The 24669-nt window shown below is 48.3% G+C and overlaps 1 protein-coding gene across 1 annotated transcript in view; it reads left to right on the top strand.

Moving 5' to 3' along the window:
- Positions 1-8431: 8431 nt before the first annotated feature.
- The window catches only part of LOC311115687 (rho-related BTB domain-containing protein 1-like), a gene marked incomplete at its 3' end in the record, with an annotated part of 30630 nt that continues 14392 nt past the window's right edge, over positions 8432-24669 (top strand). The window contains exons 1-5 of the mRNA XM_084190842.1: positions 8432-8568; positions 8770-9178; positions 9382-9931; positions 14787-14905; positions 23194-23344. Of these exons, the coding sequence (XP_084046968.1) occupies positions 8447-8568; positions 8770-9178; positions 9382-9931; positions 14787-14905; positions 23194-23344 (1351 nt within the window). The 5' untranslated portion in view covers positions 8432-8446. The remainder of the gene's footprint in view (positions 8569-8769; positions 9179-9381; positions 9932-14786; positions 14906-23193; positions 23345-24669) is intronic.

The raw sequence follows: 24669 nt of genomic DNA on the forward strand, positions 1-24669 counted from the left end.
CTGCACTGTTGGAGCTAGGAACACAAGCATTTTGCTACACCCACAATAACATCTGCTAAATATGTGTATGTGACCAATAACATTTTATTTTATTTGAACATCCAAGTACATCCCCTGTAAGTGCAGGGTTGGCCCTGTGAGGTGTTTGGCTGTGGCCTCTGGAACTAGAGAGAATACTGGATGGCCAGAACCTGGAGAGAGAATACTGGATGGCCAGAACCTATAGAGAGAATACTGTATGGCCAGAACCTATAGAGAGAATACTGTATGGCCAGAACCTATAGAGAGAATACTGTATGGCCAGAACCTGTAGAGAGAATACTGTATGGCCAGAACCTATAGAGCGAATACTGGATGGCCAGAACCTATAGAGAGAATACTGGATGGCCAGAACCTGTAGAGAGAATACTGTATGGCCAGAACCTGTAGAGAGAATACTGTATGGCCAGAACCTATAGAGAGAATACTGTATGGCCAGAACCTGGAGAGAGAATACTGTATGGCCAGAACCTGGAGAGAGAATACTGTATGGCCAGAACCTATAGAGAGAATACTGGATGGCCAGAACCTGTAGAGAGAATACTGTATGGCCAGAACCTATAGAGAGAATACTGTATGGCCAGAACCTGGAGAGAGAATACTGTATGGCCAGAACCTATAGAGAGAATACTGGATGGCCAGAACCTGTAGAGAGAATACTGTACGGCCAGAACCTGGAGCCCGGAGTCTGCATCCCTCTATAGAGAATAGACCTAATGGACCTCTCCTCCTCCTGTCCTCCTCTCCTCCTCCTGTTTTCCTCTCCTCCTCTTCCTCTCGTCTTCCTCTCCTCCTCTTCCTCTCGTCTTCCTCTCCTCCTCTTCCTCTCGTCTTCCTCTCCTCCTCCTCCTCCTGTCTTCCTCTCCTCCTCCTCCTCCTCTCGTCTTCCTCTCCTCCTCCTCCTGTCTTCCTCCTGTCTTCCTCTCCTCCTCTTCCTCTCGTCTTCCTCTCCTCTTCCTCTTCCTCTTCCTCTCCTCTTCCTCTCCTGCTCTTCCTGTCTTCCTCTCCTCCTCCTCTTCCTCTCCTCTTCCTCTCCTGCTCCTCCTGTCTTCCTCTCCTCCTCCTCCTGTCTTCCTCTCCTCCTCTTCCTCTCCTCTTCCTCTCCTGCTCCTCCTCCTCTTCCTCTCCTCCTCCTGTCATCCTCCTGTCTTCCTCTCCGGTTTTGACTTACTGTAAATGAGTTTTCTCTCGATCTTAGTATCCGACTGGGTGATCCTTAAATGATGCCTCAGACGGTCTTAATGGAACTGGTGCCTCCGTTAAGGTTTCATTGATTGGTGGATTGATCGTTGTCAAGCTGCCATCATCGTCCTCTAACGTCTGTTGAAGTCGGCGAGACATGAGGTGGATCTGTCTGTGTGTTGGTTGGCTAGCAGGCAGTTTAAACCCACACCCCTCTAATCATTCAGACACCTTTAACTGCTCAACACCTGACACATTGATTTCTGAATCTAATCAAGGTCTACTGGTTCTAGACCCCATTACAAGTTCTGCTTTGGCACCTGAGCCCAGGTTTGAGTGAGAGGGGACTTGGTTAGCTCTTCTTTACCTTAGTTCTGTCTTAACACTTAGGTCACTGTACTTAAAGGCACAGACACGTTATGATGTGAAAGCCCTATATTCAAGAAACACTGCAAGAATATGAGTTGGCCCTTAACATCAGAGTTCTATACCTGTTTGGTTATAGGCCTGCTACTGTGTGATCTACAGAAGGATCTTAATGCAGGCCTTGGCCATGACTACAGTAGGATCTTAATGCAGGCCTTGGCCATGACTACAGTAGGATCTTAATGCAGGCCTTGGCCATGACTACAGTAGGATCTTAATGAAGGCCTTGGCCATGACTACAGTAGGATCTTAATGCAGGCCTTGGCCATGACTACAGTAGGATCTTAATGAAGGCCTTGGCCATGACTACAGTAGGATCTTAATGCAGGCCTTGGCCATGACTACAGTAGGATCTTAATGCAGGCCTTGGCCATGACTACAGTAGGATCTTAATGCAGGCCTTGGCCATGACTACAGTAGGATCTTAATGCAGGCCTTGGCCATGACTACAGTAGGATCTTAATGCAGGCCTTGGCCATGACTACAGTAGGATCTTAATGCAGGCCTTGGCCATGACTACAGTAGGATCTTAATGCAGGCCTTGGCCATGACTACAGTAGGATCTTAATGCAGGCCTTGGCCATGACTACAGTAGGATCTTAATGCAGGCCTTGGCCATGACTACAGTAGGATCTTAATGCAGGCCTTGGCCATGACTACAGTAGGATCTTAATGCAGGCCTTGGCCATGACTACAGTAGAATCTTAATGCAGGCCTTGGCCATGACTACAGTAGGATCTTAATGCAGGCCTTGGCCATGACTACAGTAGAATCTTAATGCAGGCCTTGGCCATGACTACAGTAGGATCTTAATGCAGGCCTTGGCCATGACTACAGTAGGATCTTAATGAAGGCCTTGGCCATGACTACAGTAGGATCTTAATGCAGGCCTTGGCCATGACTACAGTAGGATCTTAATGAAGGCCTTGGCCATGACTACAGTAGGATCTTAATGCAGGCCTTGGCCATGACTACAGTAGGATCTTAATGCAGGCCTTGGCCATGACTACAGTAGGATCTTAATGCAGGCCTTGGCCATGACTACAGTAGGATATTAATGCAGGCCTTGGCCATGACTACAGTAGGATATTAATGCAGGCCTCGGCCATGACTACAGTAGGATCTTAATGCAGGCCTCGGCCATGACTACAGTAGGATCTTAATGCAGGCCTTGGCCATGACTACAGTAGGATCTTAATGCAGGCCTTGGCCATGACTACAGTAGGATCTTAATGCAGGCCTCGGCCATGACTACAGTAGGATCTTAATGCAGGCCTTGGCCATGACTACAGTAGGATCTTAATGCAGGCCTTGGCCATGACTACAGTAGGATCTTAATGCAGGCCTTGGTCATGACTACAGTAGGATATTAATGCAGGCCTTGGCCATGACTACAGTAGGATCTTAATGCAGGCCTTGGCCATGAGAAACACTGGAAGTCACATAGATTCTCATAACTCCTCTTTCTGCATTTCCAGTCGGACTGCTAATGACCTCCAGTAGTGTTCTGTTGGATGTAGTGCTGTTGTCTTGTCAGAGTGGAGTCCGTCACTCCTCAGGAGGCCAGGCTTGGTCCTGTAGCACCCCTCCAGCTAGGATGGAGTCCATCACTCCTCAGCAGGCCAGGCTTGGTCCTGTAGCACCCCTCCAGCTAGGATGGGTCCATCACTCCTCAGCAGGCCAGGCTTGGTCCTGTAGCACCCCTCCAGCTAGGATGGGTCCATCACTCCTCAGCAGGCCAGGCTTGGTCCTGTAGCACCCCTCCAGCTAGGATGGGTCCATCACTCCTCAGCAGGCCAGGCTTGGTCCTGTAACACCCCTCCAGCTAGGATGGAGTCCGTCACTCCTCAGCAGGCCAGGCTTGGTCCTGTAGCACCCCTCCAGCTAGGATGGAGTCCATCACTCCTCAGCAGGCCAGGCTTGGTCCTGTAGCACCCCTCCAGCTAGGATGGGTCCATCACTCCTCAGCAGGCCAGGCTTGGTCCTGTAACACCCCTCCAGCTAGGATGGAGTCCGTCACTCCTCAGCAGGCCAGGCTTGGTCCTGTAGCACCCCTCCAGCTAGGATGGAGTCCATCACTCCTCAGCAGGCCAGGCTTGGTCCTGTAGCACCCCTCCAGCTAGGATGGAGTCCATCACTCCTCAGCAGGCCAGGCTTGGTCCTGTAGCACCCCTCCAGCTAGGATGGGTCCATCACTCCTCAGCAGGCCAGGCTTGGTCCTGTAGCACCCCTCCAGCTAGGATGGGTCCATCACTCCTCAGCAGGCCAGGCTTGGTCCTGTAGCACCCCTCCAGCTAGGATGGGTCCATCACTCCTCAGCAGGCTTGGTCCTGTAGCACCCCTCCAGCTAGGATGGAGTCCATCACTCCTCAGCAGGCCAGGCTTGGTCCTGTAGCACCCCTCCAGCTAGGATGGAGTCCATCACTCCTCAGCAGGCCAGGCTTGGTCCTGTAGCACCCCTCCAGCTAGGATGGGTCCATCACTCCTCAGCAGGCCAGGCTTGGTCCTGTTTGTGGGTGAGTCCTAACAAGAGGGCCAATTATGTACAAATTCTATCTTTTGGGAGGCAGAAAACAGTTTCCAACCAGCGATTGAGTTGTGAGACTCTGCTGAAGAGCTCATCACTCCTCCCCCTAACTGGGAGGGGCCAGAGACAATTACTGCTGTAGAGCTCATCACTCCTCCCCCTAACTGGGAGGGGCCAGAGACAATTACTCGACTCCAACTCATCTTTGTAGCTGATTTGCACGCTGAAGCTATGTTGCTCTTGGTGACCTCTGACTGTTTCATCCTAACATCGTTGGTGCCGACGTGGATAACAATATCCCTATACCATCTACACTCACCAGTTTTAGCCTCAGCCAGCACCATCTTCAGATTAGCCTTTACGTCGGTAGCCCTGCCCCCTGGTAAACAGTGTATGATCGCTGGATGATTCTTTTTAAGTCTAATATTGCGGATAATGGAGTCGCCAATGACTAAGGTTTTCTATTTGTCTCTATCTGATGTCTGTCTGTCTGTCTGTGTCTGTCTGTCTCTATCTGATGTGTCTGTCTGTCTCTATCTGATGTGTCTGTCTGTCTCTATCTGATGTGTCTGTCTGTCTATCTGATGTGTCTGTCTGTCTCTATCTGATGTGTCTGTCTGTCTCTATCTGATGTGTGTCTTTCTGTCTCTGATATCTGATGTGTCTTTCTGTCTCTGATATCTGATGTGTCTTTCTGTCTCTATCTGATGTGTCTGTCTGTCTCTATCTGATGTGTCTGTCTCTATCTGATGTGTCTGTCTGTCTCTATCTGATGTGTCTGTCTGTCTCTATCTGATGTGTCTGTCTGTCTCTATCTGATGTGTCTGTCTCTATCTGATGTGTCTGTCTGTCTCTATCTGATGTGTCTGTCTGTCTCTATCTGATGTGTCTGTCTGTCTCTATCTGATGTGTCTGTCTGTCTCTATCTGATGTGTCTGTCTCTATCTGATGTGTCTGTCTGTCTCTATCTGATGTGTCTGTCTGTCTCTATCTGATGTGTCTGTCTGTCTCTATCTGATGTGTCTGTCTGTCTCTATCTGATGTGTCTGTCTGTCTCTATCTGATGTGTCTGTCTGTCTCTATCTGATGTGTGTCTGTCTGTCTCTATCTGATGTGTGTCTGTCTGTCTCTATCTGATGTGTGTCTGTCTGTCTCTATCTGATGTGTGTCTGTCTGTCTCTATCTGATGTGTCTGTCTGTCTCTATCTGATGTGTCTGTCTGTCTCTATCTGATGTGTCTGTCTGTCTCTATCTGATGTGTCTGTCTGTCTCTATCTGATGTGTCTGTCTGTCTCTATCTGATGTGTCTGTCTGTCTCTATCTGATGTGTCTGTCTCTATCTGATGTGTCTGTCTGTCTCTATCTGATGTGTCTGTCTGTCTCTATCTGATGTGTCTGTCTCTATCTGATGTGTCTGTCTGTCTCTATCTGATGTGTCTGTCTGTCTCTATCTGATGTGTCTTTCTGTCTCTATCTGATGTGTCTGTCTGTCTCTATCTGATGTGTCTGTCTGTCTCTATCTGATGTGTCTGTCTCTATCTGATGTGTCTGTCTGTCTCTATCTGATGTGTCTGTCTGTCTCTATCTGATGTGTCTGTCTCTATCTGATGTCTGTCTGTCTATCTGATGTCTGTCTGTCTGTCTCTATCTGATGTCTGTCTGTCTCTATCTGATGTGTCTGTCTCTATCTGATGTCTGTCTGTCTATCTGATGTCTTTCTGTCTCTATCTGATGTCTGTCTGTCTGTCTCTATCTGATGTGTCTGTCTGTCTCTATCTGATGTGTCTGTCTGTCTCTATCTGATGTGTCTGTCTCTATCTGATGTGTCTGTCTGTCTCTATCTGATGTGTCTGTCTCTATCTGATGTCTGTCTGTCTATCTGATGTGTCTGTCTGTCTCTATCTGATGTGTCTGTCTCTATCTGATGTCTGTCTGTCTGTCTCTGATATCTGATGTCTGTCTGTCTGTCTCTATCTGATGTGTCTGTCTGTCTCTATCTGATGTGTCTGTCTGTCTCTATCTGATGTGTCTGTCTGTCTCTATCTGATGTGTCTGTCTGTCTCTATCTGATGTGTCTGTCTGTCTGTCTGTCTCTATCTGATGTCTCTGTCTGTCTCTATCTGATGTGTCTGTCTGTCTCTATCTGATGTGTCTGTCTGTCTCTATCTGATGTGTCTGTCTGTCTCTATCTGATGTGTCTGTCTGTCTCTATCTGATGTGTCTGTCTGTCTGTCTGTCTCTATCTGATGTCTCTGTCTGTCTCTATCTGATGTGTCTGTCTGTCTCTATCTGATGTGTCTGTCTGTCTCTGATATCTGATGTGTGTCTTTCTGTCTCTATCTGATGTGTCTGTCTGTCTCTATCTGATGTCTGTCTGTCTGTCTGTCTCTATCTGATGTCTCTGTCTGTCTCTATCTGATGTGTCTGTCTGTCTCTATCTGATGTGTCTGTCTGTCTCTATCTGATGTGTCTGTCTGTCTCTATCTGATGTGTCTGTCTGTCTCTATCTGATGTCTGTCTGTCTGTCTGTCTCTATCTGATGTCTCTGTCTGTCTCTATCTGATGTGTCTGTCTGTCTCTATCTGATGTGTCTGTCTGTCTCTATCTGATGTGTCTGTCTGTCTCTATCTGATGTGTCTGTCTGTCTCTATCTGATGTGTCTGTCTGTCTCTGATATCTGATGTGTGTCTTTCTGTCTCTATCTGATGTGTCTGTCTGTCTCTATCTGATGTGTCTTTCTGTCTCTATCTGATGTCTGTCTGTCTGTCTGTCTCTATCTGATGTGTCTGTCTGTCTCTGATATCTGATGTGTGTCTTTCTGTCTCTATCTGATGTGTCTGTCTGTCTCTATCTGATGTCTGTCTGTCTGTCTGTCTCTATCTGATGTGTCTGTCTGTCTCTATCTGATGTCTGTCTGTCTGTCTCTATCTGATGTGTCTGTCTGTCTCTGATATCTGATGTCTGTCTGTCTGTCTGTCTCTATCTGATGTGTCTGTCTGTCTCTATCTGATGTCTGTCTGTCTGTCTCTATCTGATGTCTGTCTGTCTGTCTCTATCTGATGTGTCTGTCTGTCTGTCTCTATCTGATGTGTCTGTCTGTCTCTATCTGATGTGTCTGTCTGTCTCTATCTGATGTGTCTGTCTCTATCTGATGTGTCTGTCTGTCTCTATCTGATGTGTCTGTCTGTCTCTGATATCTGATGTCTGTCTGTCTGTCTGTCTCTATCTGATGTGTCTGTCTGTCTCTATCTGTCTCTATCTGTCTCTATCTGATGTGTCTGTCTGTCTCTGATATCTGATGTCTGTCTGTCTGTCTGTCTCTATCTGATGTGTCTGTCTGTCTCTATCTGATGTGTCTGTCTGTCTCTGATATCTGATGTCTGTCTGTCTGTCTCTATCTGATGTCTCTATCTGTCTCTATCTGATGTGTCTGTCTGTCTCTATCTGATGTCTGTCTGTCTCTATCTGATGTGTCTGTCTGTCTGTCTCTATCTGATGTGTCTGTCTGTCTCTATCTGATGTCTCTGTCTCTATCTGATGTGTCTGTCTGTCTCTATCTGATGTGTCTGTCTCTATCTGATGTGTCTGTCTGTCTCTATCTGATGTGTCTGTCTGTCTCTATCTGATGTGTCTGTCTCTATCTGATGTCTGTCTGTCTATCTGATGTCTGTCTGTCTGTCTCTATCTGATGTCTGTCTGTCTGTCTGTCTCTATCTGATGTGTCTGTCTGTCTCTATCTGATGTGTCTGTCTGTCTGTCTGTCTCTATCTGATGTCTGTCTGTCTGTCTGTATCTGATGTCTGTCTGTCTGTCTCTATCTGATGTGTCTTTCTGTCTCTATCTGATGTGTCTGTCTGTCTCTATCTGATGTGTCTGTCTGTCTGTCTGTCTCTATCTGATGTCTGTCTGTCTGTCTGTATCTGATGTCTGTCTGTCTGTCTCTATCTGATGTGTCTTTCTGTCTCTATCTGATGTCTGTCTGTCTGTCTGTCTCTATCTGATGTGTCTGTCTGTCTCTATCTGATGTGTCTGTCTGTCTGTCTGTCTCTATCTGATGTCTGTCTGTCTGTCTCTATCTGATGTCTGTCTGTCTGTCTGTCTCTATCTGCTGTCTGTCTGTCTGTCTGTCTCTATCTGATGTGTCTGTCTGTCTGTCTCTATCTGATGTCTGTCTGTCTGTCTCTATCTGCTGTCTCTGTTCTCTCCAGGTCTGATGTGGTGGTGCTGTGTTTCTCCATTGCCAACCCCAACTCTCTGCATCATGTCAAGACCATGTGGCACATGGAGATCAAGCACTTCTGTCCCAGGACGCCTGTCATCCTGGTGGGCTGTCAGCTGGACCTGCGCTATGCTGACCTGGAGGCTGTCAACCGGGCCAGGAGGCCACTCGCCAGGTATAGAGTAGAATCAGCATTACATCATCATGTGGCTGCTTTTCATTGACTAGATCTATACATGTTTGTGTTAGTAGTTACTGTACATAGTTTCAACTGACATTTTATTCTATGAATCAAACCTAGGTTTACATACTTTTCAATAAATAATGACTTTGTATTCTTGTGTATTGAGAATAGCTCTTATTTCGTCCCCACCAGGCCTATAAAGCCCGGAGACATCCTTCCTCCAGAGAGTGGCCGGGAGGTGGCTAAGGAGCTGGGCATCTCCTACTATGAGACCAGTGTGTTCGACCAGTTTGGCATCAAGGACGTCTTCGACAACGCCATTCGAGCCGCGCTCATCTCCCGCCGACACCTGCAGTTCTGGAAATCCCACCTCCGGAAGGTCCAGAAGCCCCTCCTACAGGCGCCCTTCCTGCCGCCCAAAGCACCGCCCCCTCTCATCAAGATTCCAGAGTGTGTCATCAACAACAGGGAGGGTCCTGGCCTCCTATTGGACAGTCCTCTGTGTGCTGATGTCATGTTCATCCTCCAGGACCACATCCACGTCTTCGCCCACAGGATCTACCTCTCCACCTCCTCCTCCAAGTTCTACGACCTGTTCCAGGTAGTGTCTTTGCCTGGTTCCTCTCTAGGTTTCTTCCTAGGTTCCTGCCTTTCTAGGGGTTTTTTCCCCCTAGCCACTGTTCTTCTGCCTCTGCATTGCTGGCTCTCTGGGGTTTTAGGCTGGTATCTGAAGAGCACTTTGTGACATCTGTTGTTGTTTTTACATTTAAAAAAACGTTCTAAATGTGATTTTGATTTTTCCAGATGGACTTCAGTGACGAGTCCCAGTGCCTGGTGGTGACGGAGCGGCATGCCCGGGACTGTCTCCTCAGGACCCTGAGTCTGGACACAGAGGAGGACGTGGCTGTGCTCCCAAACCTCTCCCCCTGCTCCCTCCGGGCCTCTAAGAGCGACGGCACCCTGAAGATGATGAGCTTCTCTGGGAAGCACCGGCGCACCAAGCTGTCCTTGGCCTCCTGGAGCAAGGCCTTCTACAGCATCCACAAGGAGAACGTGACCAACCCTGTGACGGGCTCCCCGGCCCACATGACGGTGGTGAAGATGGACTACTCCATCCAGCTGGGTCCGTTCAGCGCCGTGTTGAGGTTCCTCTACACTGGGGAGCTGGATGAAGAGGAGCAGGATCTGATGAAGATCGCCCAGATAGCGGAGGTCCTGGAGGTGTTTGACCTGAGGATGATGGTGGAAAACATCATGAACCGTGAGGGCTTCATGAACCAGGAGATCACCAAGGCCTTCCATGTCAGGAAAGCCAACCGCATCAAGGAGTGTCTCAACAAGAACACCTTCACAGGTAAACCATGCTTTAACGCCTTCACAGGTAAACCATGCTTTAACGCCTTCACAGGTAAACCATGCTTTAGCGCCTTCACAGGTAAACCATGCTTTAACGCCTTCACAGGTAAACCATGCTTTAACGCCTTCACAGGTAAACCATGCTTTAGCGCCTTCACAGGTAAACCATGCTTTAGCTCCTTCACAGGTAAACCATGCTTTAGCGCCTTCACAGGTAAACCATGCTTTAACGCCTTCACAGGTAAACCATGCTGTACACCTTCACAGGTAAACCATGCTTTAACGCCTTCTCAGGTAAACCATGCTTTAACGCCTTCACAGGTAAACCATGCTTTAGCTCCTTCACAGGTAAACCATGCTTTAACGCCTTCACAGGTAAACCATGCTTTAGCTCCTTCACAGGTAAACCATGCTTTAGCGGCTTCACAGGTAAACCATGCTGTACACCTTCACAGGTAAACCATGCTTTAACGCCTTCACAGGTAAACCATGCTTTAGCGCCTTCACAGGTAAACCATGCTTTAGCGCCTTCACAGGTAAACCATGCTTTAGCGCCTTCACAGGTAAACCATGCTTTAACGCCTTCTCAGGTAAACCATGCTTTAACGCCTTCACATGTAAACCATGCTTTAGCTCCTTCACAGGTAAACCATGCTTTAACGCCTTCACAGGTAAACCATGCTTTAGCGCCTTCACAGGTAAACCATGCTTTAGCTCCTTCACAGGTAAACCATGCTTTAGCTCCTTCACAGGTAAACCATGCTTTAGCGCCTTCACAGGTAAACCATGCTGCATCACAGATCAAAGTGCAATGGCTCTATTTTCTGTGCTTGATGCGAGAGAATGAATCTGTTGCTTTTTAAATGTATTGACTAGTAAGATATCATGTGTTTGGAACTTTGGATGGGGTTTATGTTGTTGTGTTTAATGTGTTTCTCTGGGGCAGATGTCCCATTCAGGGGGTTGTTATTATGTCTCTGGGGCAGATGTCACATTCAGGGGGTTGTTATAATGTCTCTGGGGCAGATGTCCCATCCAGGGGGTTGTTGTAATGTCTCTGGGGCAGATGTCCCATTCAGGGGGTTGTTATAATGTCTCTGGGGCAGATGTCACATTCAGGGGGTTGTTATAATGTCTCTGGGGCAGATGTCCCATCCAGGGGGTTGTTATAATGTCTCTGGGGTAGATGTCACATCCAGGGGGTTGTTATAATGTCTCTGGGGCAGATGTCCCATCCAGGGGGTTGTTATAATGTCTCTGGGGCAGATGTCCCATCCAGGGGGTTGTTATAATGTCTCTGGGGCAGATGTCCCATCCAGGGGGTTGTTATAATGTCTCTGGGGCAGATGTCCCATCCAGGGGGTTGTTATAATGTCTCTGGGGCAGATGTCACGTTCAGGGGGTTGTTATAATGTCTCTGGGGCAGATGTCCCATCCAGGGGGTTGTTGTAATGTCTCTGGGGCAGATGTCACGTTCAGGGGGTTGTTATAATGTCTCTGGGGCAGATGTCCCATCCAGGGGGTTGTTATAATGTCTCTGGGGCAGATGTCCCATCCAGGGGGTTGTTATAATGTCTCTGGGGCAGATGTCACGTTCAGGGGGTTGTTATAATGTCTCTGGGGCAGATGTCACATTCAGGGGGTTGTTATAATGTCTCTGGGGCAGATGGCCCATTCAGGGGGTTGTTATGTCTCTGGGGCAGATGTCCCATTCAGGGGGTTGTTATAATGTCTCTGGGGCAGATGTCCCATCCAGGGGGTTGTTATAATGTCTCTGGGGCAGATGTCCCATTCAGGGGGTTGTTATAATGTCTCTGGGGCAGATGTCCCATCCAGGGGGTTGTTATAATGTCTCTGGGGCAGATGTCCCATTCAGGGGGTTGTTATAATGTCTCTGGGGCAGATGTCCCATCCAGGGGGTTGTTATAATGTCTCTGGGGCAGATGTCCCATTCAGGGGGTTGTTATAATGTCTCTGGGGCAGATGTCCCATCCAGGGGGTTGTTATAATGTCTCTGGGGCAGATGTCCCATCCAGGGGGTTGTTATAATGTCTCTGGGGCAGATGTCCCATCCAGGGGGTTGTTATAATGTCTCTGGGGCAGATGTCCCATCCAGGGGGTTGTTATAATGTCTCTGGGGCAGATGTCCCATCCAGGGGGTTGTTATAATGTCTCTGGGGCAGATGTCACGTTCAGGGGGTTGTTATAATGTCTCTGGGGCAGATGTCCCATCCAGGGGGTTGTTGTAATGTCTCTGGGGCAGATGTCACGTTCAGGGGGTTGTTATAATGTCTCTGGGGCAGATGTCCCATCCAGGGGGTTGTTATAATGTCTCTGGGGCAGATGTCCCATCCAGGGGGTTGTTATAATGTCTCTGGGGCAGATGTCGCATTCAGGGGGTTGTTATAATGTCTCTGGGGCAGATGTCACATTCAGGGGGTTGTTATAATGTCTCTGGGGCAGATGTCCCATTCAGGGGGTTGTTATGTCTCTGGGGCAGATGTCCCATTCAGGGGGTTGTTATAATGTCTCTGGGGCAGATGTCCCATCCAGGGGGTTGTTATATTGTCTCTGGGGCAGATGTCCCATTCAGGGGGTTGTTATAATGTCTCTGGGGCAGATGTCCCATCCAGGGGGTTGTTATAATGTCTCTGGGGCAGATGTCCCATTCAGGGGGTTGTTATAATGTCTCTGGGGCAGATGTCCCATCCAGGGGGTTGTTATAATGTCTCTGGGGCAGATGTCCCATTCAGGGGGTTGTTATAATGTCTCTGGGGCAGATGTCCCATCCAGGGGGTTGTTATAATGTCTCTGGGGCAGATGTCCCATCCAGGGGGTTGTTATAATGTCTCTGGGGCAGATGTCACATTCAGGGGGTTGTTATAATGTCTCTGGGGCAGATGTCCCATCCAGGGGGTTGTTGTAATGTCTCTGGGGCAGATGTCCCATTCAGGGGGTTGTTATAATGTCTCTGGGGCAGATGTCACATTCAGGGGGTTGTTATAATGTCTCTGGGGCAGATGTCCCATCCAGGGGGTTGTTATAATGTCTCTGGGGTAGATGTCACATCCAGGGGGTTGTTATAATGTCTCTGGGGCAGATGTCCCATCCAGGGGGTTGTTATAATGTCTCTGGGGCAGATGTCCCATCCAGGGGGTTGTTATAATGTCTCTGGGGCAGATGTCCCATCCAGGGGGTTGTTATAATGTCTCTGGGGCAGATGTCCCATCCAGGGGGTTGTTATAATGTCTCTGGGGCAGATGTCACGTTCAGGGGGTTGTTATAATGTCTCTGGGGCAGATGTCCCATCCAGGGGGTTGTTGTAATGTCTCTGGGGCAGATGTCACGTTCAGGGGGTTGTTATAATGTCTCTGGGGCAGATGTCCCATCCAGGGGGTTGTTATAATGTCTCTGGGGCAGATGTCCCATCCAGGGGGTTGTTATAATGTCTCTGGGGCAGATGTCACGTTCAGGGGGTTGTTATAATGTCTCTGGGGCAGATGTCACATTCAGGGGGTTGTTATAATGTCTCTGGGGCAGATGTCCCATTCAGGGGGTTGTTATGTCTCTGGGGCAGATGTCCCATTCAGGGGGTTGTTATAATGTCTCTGGGGCAGATGTCCCATCCAGGGGGTTGTTATAATGTCTCTGGGGCAGATGTCCCATTCAGGGGGTTGTTATAATGTCTCTGGGGCAGATGTCCCATCCAGGGGGTTGTTATAATGTCTCTGGGGCAGATGTCCCATTCAGGGGGTTGTTATAATGTCTCTGGGGCAGATGTCCCATCCAGGGGGTTGTTATAATGTCTCTGGGGCAGATGTCCCATTCAGGGGGTTGTTATAATGTCTCTGGGGCAGATGTCCCATCCAGGGGGTTGTTATAATGTCTCTGGGGCAGATGTCCCATCCAGGGGGTTGTTATAATGTCTCTGGGGCAGATGTCCCATCCAGGGGGTTGTTATAATGTCTCTGGGGCAGATGTCCCATCCAGGGGGTTGTTATAATGTCTCTGGGGCAGATGTCCCATCCAGGGAGTTGTTATAATGTCTCTGGGGCAGATGTCACGTTCAGGGGGTTGTTATAATGTCTCTGGGGCAGATGTCCCATCCAGGGGGTTGTTGTAATGTCTCTGGGGCAGATGTCACGTTCAGGGGGTTGTTATGTCTCTGGGGCAGATGTCCCATCCAGGGGGTTGTTATAATGTCTCTGGGGCAGATGTCCCATCCAGGGGGTTGTTATAATGTCTCTGGGGCAGATGTCACGTTCAGGGGGTTGTTATAATGTCTCTGGGGCAGATGTCACATTCAGGGGGTTGTTATAATGTCTCTGGGGCAGATGTCCCATTCAGGGGGTTGTTATGTCTCTGGGGCAGATGTCCCATTCAGGGGGTTGTTATAATGTCTCTGGGGCAGATGTCCCATCCAGGGGGTTGTTATAATGTCTCTGGGGCAGATGTCCCATTCAGGGGGTTGTTATAATGTCTCTGGGGCAGATGTCCCATCCAGGGGGTTGTTATAATGTCTCTGGGGCAGATGTCCCATTCAGGGGGTTGTTATAATGTCTCTGGGGCAGATGTCCCATCCAGGGGGTTGTTATAATGTCTCTGGGGCAGATGTCCCATTCAGGGGGTTGTTATAATGTCTCTGGGGCAGATGTCCCATCCAGGGGGTTGTTATAATGTCTCTGGGGCAGATGTCCCATCCAGGGGGTTGTTATAATGTCTCTGGGGCAGATGTCCCATCCAGGGGGTTGTTATAATGTCTCTGGGGCAGATGTCCCATCCAGGGGGTTGTTATAATGTCTCTGGGGCAGATGTCCCATCCAGGGGGTTGTTATAATGTCTCTGTGTCTCAGACGTCACCTTCAGATTGGAGGATGGAACCATCAATGCTCACAGACCTCTGCTCATCTCCTCCTGTGATTGGATGGCTGCTGTGTTTGGTGGATCCTTCATGGAGAGCGCTAACAACGAGGTGAGTCGAAAACACAGAGTAACATCTAGTGTTAGGGTTATTCTGCTGTGTTGGGTGGATCCTTCATGGAGAGCGCTAACAACGAGGTGATTGGACAGCACAGTCTGGGTTAGGGTTAACTGCATCCCAAATGGCACCCTATTCCCTAAGTAGTAATGGCACCCTATTCCCTAAGTAGTAATGGCACCCTATTCCCTAAGTAGTAATGGCACCCTATTCCCTAAGTAGTAATGGCACCCTATTCCCTAAGTAGTAATGGCACCCTATTCCCTAAGTAGTAATGGCACCCTATTCCCTAAGTAGTATTGGCACCCTATTCCCTAAGTAGTAATGGCACCCTATTCCCTAAGTAGTAATGGCACCCTATTCCCTAAGTAGTAATGGCACCCTATTCCCTAAGTAGTAATGGCACCCTATTCCCTAAGTAGTAAACTCCTTTTGACCAGGGTAAAACAGGACGTACCAGTGAGGAGTTGAACACATCAGTCACCGGCTTCATTAATAAGTGCATCGATGACGTCGTCCCCACAGCTGCTTCACCATAGTACTGAGTAAAGGGTCTGAATACTTATGGAAATGCCATATTTCTCTTATTTTTAATAACAAAAAAACTGTTTTTGCTTTGTCATTATCGGGTATTGTGTGTGTAGATTGCTGCGGGGGGAAAAAACCCATTTCATCCATTTTAGAATAAGGCTGTAACGTAACAAAATGGGGTAAAAGTCAAGGTCTGAATACTTTCCGACGGCACCGTAGTTCTGTTCTAGTTCTGCTGTTGTATATGGTTTGTGTTGTTATGGTAACGGGTCAGCTGCAGTCTGGATAGTCATGTGTCCTGACGGTTTCATTACCTCTGTTCTGTTTGCTGTATTCATGTTGAAACACTGCCAGGCCAGCAGCCGATGGTGCTAGGTTGACCGCTCCAAACAGACATAGATATTAAAGCAGGGATGCACAATTACATTCAGCCAGGGACGATTATTATTTTTTGCTCAAAACGTAGGGGTCCAGATAAAATGAACCGCGGACCACCTATTGGGAACCCTGCGCTAGACACACACACACACACACACACACACACACACACACACACACACTGAACAAAGCTTTGTGTTTACTGTGTTGGGGATTATTGGAGAGATGGGCTGTAGATACCATCTCCCCAGACACCCCTGGGCTGTAGAGACCATCTCCCCAGACGTTGTAGAGACCATCTCCCCAGACACCCCTGGGCTGTAGAGACCATCTCCCCAGACACCCCTGGGCTGTAGAGACCATCTCCCCAGACACCCCTGGGCTGTAGAGACCATCTCCCCAGAGACCCCTGGGCTGTAGATACCATCTCCCCAGAGACCCCTGGGCTGTAGATACCATCTCCCCAGACACCCCTGGGCTGTAGAGACCATCTCCCCAGAGACCCCTGGGCTGTAGAGACCATCTCCCTAGAGACCTTAATTGGGAATTAAATACCTGCCGTCATTACAATGCATTCCTCTGTTGATTCAGTTTAAACGGTTCACCAAGAGGTGATGGTTCAGTAAAGATACAGACAGCATTCCACAATGTGTCTTACATATTAGTTTAAACGGTTCACCAAGAGGTGATGGTTCAGTAAAGATACAGACAGCATTCCACAATGTGTCTTACATATTAGTTTAAACGGTTCACCAAGAGGTGATGGTTCAGTAAAGATACAGACAGCATTCCACAATGTGTCTTACATATTAGTTTAAACGGTTCACCAAGAGGTGATGGTTCAGTAAAGATACAGACAGCATTCCACAATGTGTCTTACATATTATGACCCATATAAACACACCAGGATCAAAGCCTGGTTTTCTCATTTCATGCAGTGAGTCCTGGGTTATGTTCCACATGGCACCCTATTCCCTTTATAGTGCACTACTTTAGACCAGAGAATGGCACCCTATTCCCTATATAGTGCACTACTTTAGACCAGAGAATGGCCCCCCTATTCCCTATATAGTGCACTACTTTAGACCAGAGAATGGCACCCTATTCCCTATATAGTGCACTACTTTAGACCAGAGAATGGCACCCTATTCCCTATATAGTGCACTACTTTAGACCAGAGAATGGCACCCTATTCCCTATATAGTGCACTACTTTAGACCAGAGAATGGCACCCTATTCCCTATATAGTGCACTACTTTAGACCAGAGAATGGCACCCTATTCCCTATATAGTGCACTACTTTAGACCAGGCTCCATAGGGAATATAGGGAATGGGATGTTGTCTCCAGTTGATTAAACCCCAGGTAGCAGTAAAAACAGTGACATGACAGGTTCATCAGAGTAATGAGGAAAAATAAGACGTCATTCAGAGCTCTTTAAATAGCCGTTAGGACAAGGACACAGTCTGAACACAGAGTCCTGTTCTGTTTCACTGCTCTCAGGCAGGCAGACCAGCAGGCTAACAGTCCAACAGGACACTGCCTCTCTCTCTGACCATTGGGACGTCTTTATTTTAGTGTGGTAGCTAGCTACTACCCGGTGTCCTGGTTTCTACAGAGTCTCTGTAGTCTGTACTGCTAGGCTTTACAGAGGCGCTGTACTGAACGGTGAGGTTACATCCCAAATGGCACCCTGTTCCCTAAATAGTGCACTACTTTAGACCAGAGCCTTATGATCTTATAGGGAATAGAGGCACCGTCCCGGCCCTCTATCTGCTATTGTCCCTTCATCCTGCACAGCAGCACTCTCTGGACAGCACCACTCTCTGGACAGCACCACTCTCTGGACAGCACCACTCTCTGGACAGCACCACTCTCTGGACAGCACCACTCTCTGGACAGCAGCACTCTCTGGACAGCACCACTCTCTGGACAGCACCACTCTCTGGACAGCACCACTCTCTGCACAGCACCACTCTCTGGACAGCACCACTCTCTGGACAGCACCACTCTCTGGACAGCACCACTCTCTGGACAGCACAGCAGCACTCTCTGGACAGCAGCACTCTCTGGACAGCAGCACTCTCTGGACAGCAGCACTCTCTGGACAGCACCACTCTCTGGACAGCAGCACTCTCTGGACAGCAGCACTCTCTGGACAGCAGCACTCTCTGGACAGCACCACTCTCTGCACAGCACCACTCTCTGGACAGCAGCACTCTCTGGACAGCAGCACTCTCTGGACAGCACCACTCTCTGGACAGCAGCACTCTCTGGACAGCAGCACTCTCTGCACAGCAGCACTCTCTGGACAGCAGCACTCTCTGGACAGCAGCACTCTCTGGACAGCACCACTCTCTGGACAGCAGTACTCTCTGGACAGCAGCACTCTCTGCACAGCAGCACTCTCTGCACAGCAGCACTCTCTGGACAGCAGCACTCTCTGGACAGCAGCACTCTCTGGACAGCAGCACTCTCTGGACAGCACCACTCTCTGGACAGCACCACTCTCTGGACAGCACCACTCTCTGCACAGCAGCACTCTCTGGACAGCAGCACTCTCTGGACAGCACCACTCTCTGGACAGCACAGCAGCACTCTCTGGACAGCAGCACTCTCTGGACAGCACCACTCTCTGGACAGCACCACTCTCTGGACAGCACCACTCTCTGGACAGCACCACTCTCTGGACAGCACCACTCTCTGCACAGCAGCACTCTCTGGACAGCACAGCAGCACTCTCTGGACAGCACAGCAGCACTCTCTGGACAGCAGCACTCTCTGGACAGCAGCACTCTCTGGACAGCAGCACTCTCTGGACAGCACCACTCTCTGCACAGCACCACTCTCTGGACAGCACCACTCTCTGGACAGCAGCACTCTCTGGACAGCAGCACTCTCTGGACAGCAGCACTCTCTGCACAGCACCACTCTCTGGACAGCAGCACTCTCTGGACAGCAGCACTCTCTGGACAGCACCACTCTCTGGACAGCAGCACTCTCTGCACAGCAGCACTCTCTGGACAGCAGCACTCTCTGGACAGCAGCACTCTCTGGACAGCAGCACTCTCTGCACAGCAGCACTCTCTGCACAGCAGCACTCTCTGGACAGCAGTACTCTCTGGACAGCACCACTCTCTGGACAGCACCACTCTCTGGACAGCAGCACTCTCTGGACAGCAGCACTCTCTGCACAGCACCACTCTCTGCACAGCAGCACTCTCTGCACAGCAGCACTCTCTGCACAGCAGCACTCTCTGGACAGCAGCACTCTCTGGACAGCAGCACTCTCTGGACAGCACCACTCTCTGGACAGCACCACTCTCTGGACAGCAGCACTCTCTGGACAGCAGCACTCTCTGGACAGCAGCACTCTCTGGACAGCACCACTCTCTGGACAGCACCACTCTCTGGACAGCACCACTCTCTGCACAGCACCACTCTCTGCACAGCACCACTCTCTGGACAGCACCACTCTCTGCACAGCACCACTCTCTGCACAGCACCACTCTCTGCACAGCACCACTCTCTGCACAGCCCTTGACCCTGTTCTGTAATGACTTGGTGTCTTCAGAAAGTATTCCTTGACTTATTCCACTTTTTTATTTTTGTGTTCCAGCCTGAATTCAAAACAATGTTTTTCCTCCCCCATCTACACACACTCCCCCATAATGACGAAGTCAAAACGTGTTTTTAGAATTCTTTGCAAATGTATTGAAAATGAAATACAGAAATATCTCATTTACATCAATATTCATCCCCCTGAGTCAATACTTTGTAGAAGCACCTTTGGCAGCGATTACAGCTGTGAGTGTTTCTGGGTCAGTCTCTAACAGTTTTCCACTCCTGGATTGTACAATAACATCATGGTACAAACATTATTGGGCACAGACAACAGCACAAAGGGCAAGAAGGTAGAGACAACAATACATCACACGAAGCAGCCACAACTGTCAATAACAGCACTTACAGTTGACCGGGGCAGCTCTAGCAGGGCAGAAATTAGACAAACTGACTTGTTGGAAAGGTGGCATCCTATGACGGTGCCACGTTGAAAGTCACTAAGCTCTTCAGGAAGGCCATTCTACTGCCAATGTTTGTCTATGGAGATTGCATGGCTATGTACTCGATTTTATACACCTGTCAGCAACGGGTATGGCTGAAATAGCGGAATCCACTAATTTGAAGGTGTGTCCACATACTGTTGTGTGTGTATATACAGTTGAAGTCGGAAGTTTACATACACCTTAGCCAAATACATTTAAACTCAGTTTTTAATCCTAGTAAAAATTCCCTGTCTTAGGTCAGTTAGGATCACCACTTTATTTTAAGAATGTGAAATATCAGAATAATAGTAGTGATTTATTTCAGCTTTTATTTCTTTCATCACATTCCCAGTGGGTCAGAAGTTTACATACACTCAATTAGTATTTGGTAGCGTTGCCTTTAACTTGGGTCAAATGTTTCGGGTAGCCTTCCACAAGCTTCCCACAATAAGTTGGGTGAATTTTGGCCCATTCCTCCTGACAGAGCTGGTGTAACTGAGTCAGGTTTGTAGGCCTCCTTGCTCGCACACGCTTTTTCAGTTCTGCCCACACATTTTCTATAGGATTGAGGTCAGGGCTTTGTGATGGCCACTCCAATACCTTGACTTTGTTGTCCTTAAGCCATTTTGCCACAACTTTGGAAGTATGCTTGGGGTCATTGTCCATTTGGAAGATCCATTTGCGACCAAGCTTTAACTTCCTGACTGATGTCTTGAGATGTTGCTTCAATATATCCATATAATTTTCCTTCCTCATGATGCCATCTATTTTGTGAAGTGCACCAGCCCCTCCTGCAGCAAAGCATCCCCACAGCATGATGCTGCCACCCCCTTGCTTCACCGTTGGGATGGTGTTCTTCGGCTTGCAAGCCTTCCCCTTTTTCCTCCAAACATAACGATGGTCATTATGGCCAAACAGTTCTATTTTTGTTTCATCAGACCAGAGGACATTTCTCCAAAAAGTACGATCTTTGTCCCCATGTGCAGTTGCAAACCGTAGTCTGGCTTTTTTATGGCGGTTTTGGAGCAGTGGCTTCTTCCTTGCTGAGCGGCCTTTCAGGTTATGTCGATATAGGACTCGTTTTACTGTGGATATAGATACTTTTGTACCTGATTCCTCCAGCATCTTCACAAGGTCCTTTGCTGTTGTTCTGGAATTGATTTGCACTTTTCGCACCAAAGTACGCTCATCTTTAGGAGACAGAACGCGTCTCCTTCCTGAGCGGTATGACGGCTGCGTGGTCCCATGGTGTTTATACTTGCGTACTATTGTTTGTACAGATGAACGTGGTACCTTCAGGCGTTTGGAAATTGCTCCCAAGGATGAACCAGACTTGTGGAGGCCTACAATTTTTTTCTGAGGTCTTGGCAGATTTATTTGGATTTTCCCATGATGTCAAGCAAAGAGGCACTGAGTTTGAAGGTAGGTCTTGAAATACATCCACCACAGGTACACCTCCAATTGACTCAAATGATGTCAATTAGCCTATCAGAAGCTTCTAAAGCCATGACATCATTTTCTGGAATTTTCCAAGCTGTTTAAAGGCACAGTCAATTTACTGTATGTAAACTTCTGACCCACTGGAATTGTGATACAGTGAATTATAAGTGAAATTATCTGTCTGTAAACAATTACTTGTGTCATGCACAAAGTAGATATCCTAACCGACTTGCCAAAACTATAGTTTGTTAACAAGACATTTGTGGAGTGGTTGAAAAACGAGTTTTAATGACTCCAACCGACTTCAGCTGTATCATGTATCGTGTAGCTTGGGTGTTTCCCAGTGTTTACAGTAGACTGTCTCACCTGAGATCATTTGTGGAGATACTTCTACAGTGACCAGATACTTCTACAGTGACCAGATACTTCTACAGTGACCAGATACTTCTACAGTGACCAGATACTTCTACAGTGACCAGATACTTCTACAGTGACCAGATACTTCTACAGTGACCAGATACTTGTACAGTGACCAGATACTTGTACAGTGACCAGATACTTCTACAGTGACCAGATACTTCTACACTACAGTGACCAGATACTTCTACAGTGACCAGATACTTCTACAGTGACCAGATACTTCTACAGTGACCAGATACTTCTACAGTGACCAGATACTTCTACAGTGACCAGATACTTCTACAGTGACCAGATACTTGTACAGTGACCAGATACTTGTACAGTGACCAGATACTTGTACAGTGAACAGATACTTCTACAGTGACCAGATACTTGTACAGTGACCAGATACTTGTACAGTGACCAGATACTTGTACAGTGACCAGATACTTGTACAGTGACCAGATACTTGTACAGTGACCAGATACTTGTACAGTGACCAGATACTTCTACAGTGACCAGATACTTCTACAGTGACCAGATACTTGTACAGTGACCAGATACTTGTACAGTGACCAGATACTTGTACAGTGACCAGATACTTGTACAGTGAACAGATACTTCTACAGTGACCAGATACTTCTACAGTGACCAGATACTTGTACAGTGAACAGATACTTCTACAGTGACCAGATACTTGTACAGTGACCAGATACTTGTACAGTGAACAGATACTTCTACAGTGACCAGATACTTCTACAGTGACCAGATACTTGTACAGTGACCAGTGACATCTCACACCTTTCTGCGTCTTGAGACCCTGTCGTTGTCTTCTGAACAGAAATACCCACAAGCCTTAGCAGTCATTATCACCTCTAGTTTAGCATGGAGATCAAGCCTTAGCAGTCATTATCGCCTCTAGTTTAGCATGGAGAACAAGCCTTAGCAGTCATTATCACCTCTAGTTTAGCATGGAGAATAAGCCTTAGCAGTCATTATCGCCTCTAGTTTAGCATGGAGAACAAGCCTTAGCAGTCATTATCGCCTCTCTAGTTTAGCATGGAGAACAAGCCTTAGCAGTCATTATCACCTCTAGTTTAGCATGGAGAACAAGCCCTAGCAGTCATTATCACCTCTAGTTTAGCATGGAGAACAAGCCTTAGCAGTCATTATCACCTCTAGTTTAGCATGGAGAACAAGCCTTAGCAGTCATTATCACCTCTCTAGTTTAGCATGGAGAACAAGCCTTAGCAGTCATTATCACCTCTAGTTTAGCATGGAGAACAAGCCTTAGCAGTCATTATCACCTCTCTAGTTTAGCATGGAGAACAAGCCTTAGCAGTCATTATCGCCTCTCTAGTTTAACACAGAGAGAGACCGACACACACACACACACACACACACAGACCGAGGCTGAAACAGACAGACAGTGAAACAGGACAATTAGTTGTCAACTGATTTGTCTGTTCTTTCCTGTGTGTGTGTTTAGGTCTCGTTCCCGGGCACCAGCAGGGTGTGTATGCAGGCTGTCCTGGAGTATCTCTACACCAATCAGCTGTGTCCCATGGCAGAGCTGGACCCCATGGAGCTGACGGCCCTGGCTAACAGACTCTGTCTCCCCAGACTGACTGCTCTGACAGGTACTAACCATAACCATAACCCTGGCTAACAGACTGTCTCCCCAGACTGACTGCTCTGACAGGTACTAACCATAACCATAACCCTGGCTAACAGACTCTGTCTCCCCAGACTGACTGCTCTGACAGGTACTAACCATAACCATAACCCTGGCTAACAGACTGTCTCCCCAGACTGACTGCTCTGACAGGTACTAACCATAACCCTGGCTAACAGACTGTCTCCCCAGACTGACTGCTCTGACAGGTACTAACCATAACCCTGGCTAACAGACTGTCTCCCCAGACTGACTGCTCTGACAGGTACTAACCATAACCATAACCCTGGCTAACAGACTGTCTCCCCAGACTGACTGCTCTGACAGGTACTAACCATAACCATAACCCTGGCTAACAGACTGTCTCCCCAGACTGACTGCTCTGACAGGTACTAACCATAACCCTGGCTAACAGACTGTCTCCCCAGACTGACTGCTCTGACAGGTACTAACCATAACCCTGGCTAACAGACTGTCTCCCCAGACTGACTGCTCTGACAGGTACTAACCATAACCATAACCCTGGCTAACAGACTGTCTCCCCAGACTGACTGCTCTGACAGGTACTAACCATAACCATAACCCTGGCTAACAGACTGTCTCCCCAGACTGACTGCTCTGACAGGTACTAACCATAACCCTGGCTAACAGACTGTCTCCCCAGACTGACTGCTCTGACAGGTACTAACCATAACCCTGGCTAACAGACTGTCTCCCCAGACTGACTGCTCTGACAGGTACTAACCATAACCCTGGCTAACAGACTGTCTCCCCAGACTGACTGCTCTGACAGGTACTAACCATAACCCTGGCTAACAGACTGTCTCCCCAGACTGACTGCTCTGACAGGTACTAACCATAACCATAACCCTGGCTAACAGACTGTCTCCCCAGACTGACTGCTCTGACAGGTACTAACCATAACCCTGGCTAACAGACTGTCTCCCCAGACTGACTGCTCTGACAGGTACTAACCATAACCATAACCCTGGCTAACAGACTGTCTCCCCAGACTGACTGCTCTGACAGGTACTAACCATAACCATAACCCTGGCTAACAGACTGTCTCCCCAGACTGACTGCTCTGACAGGTACTAACCATAACCATAACCCTGGCTAACAGACTGTCTCCCCAGACTGACTGCTCTGACAGGTACTAACCATAACCATAACCCTGGCTAACAGACTGTCTCCCCAGACTGACTGCTCTGACAGGTACTAACCATAACCCTGGCTAACAGACTGTCTCCCCAGACTGACTGCTCTGACAGGTACTAACCATAACCCTGG

Source organism: Coregonus lavaretus, assembly GCF_964263955.1.
Source record: "Coregonus lavaretus genome assembly, contig: HAP1_SCAFFOLD_887, whole genome shotgun sequence".
NCBI lineage: Eukaryota > Metazoa > Chordata > Actinopteri > Salmoniformes > Salmonidae > Coregonus > Coregonus lavaretus.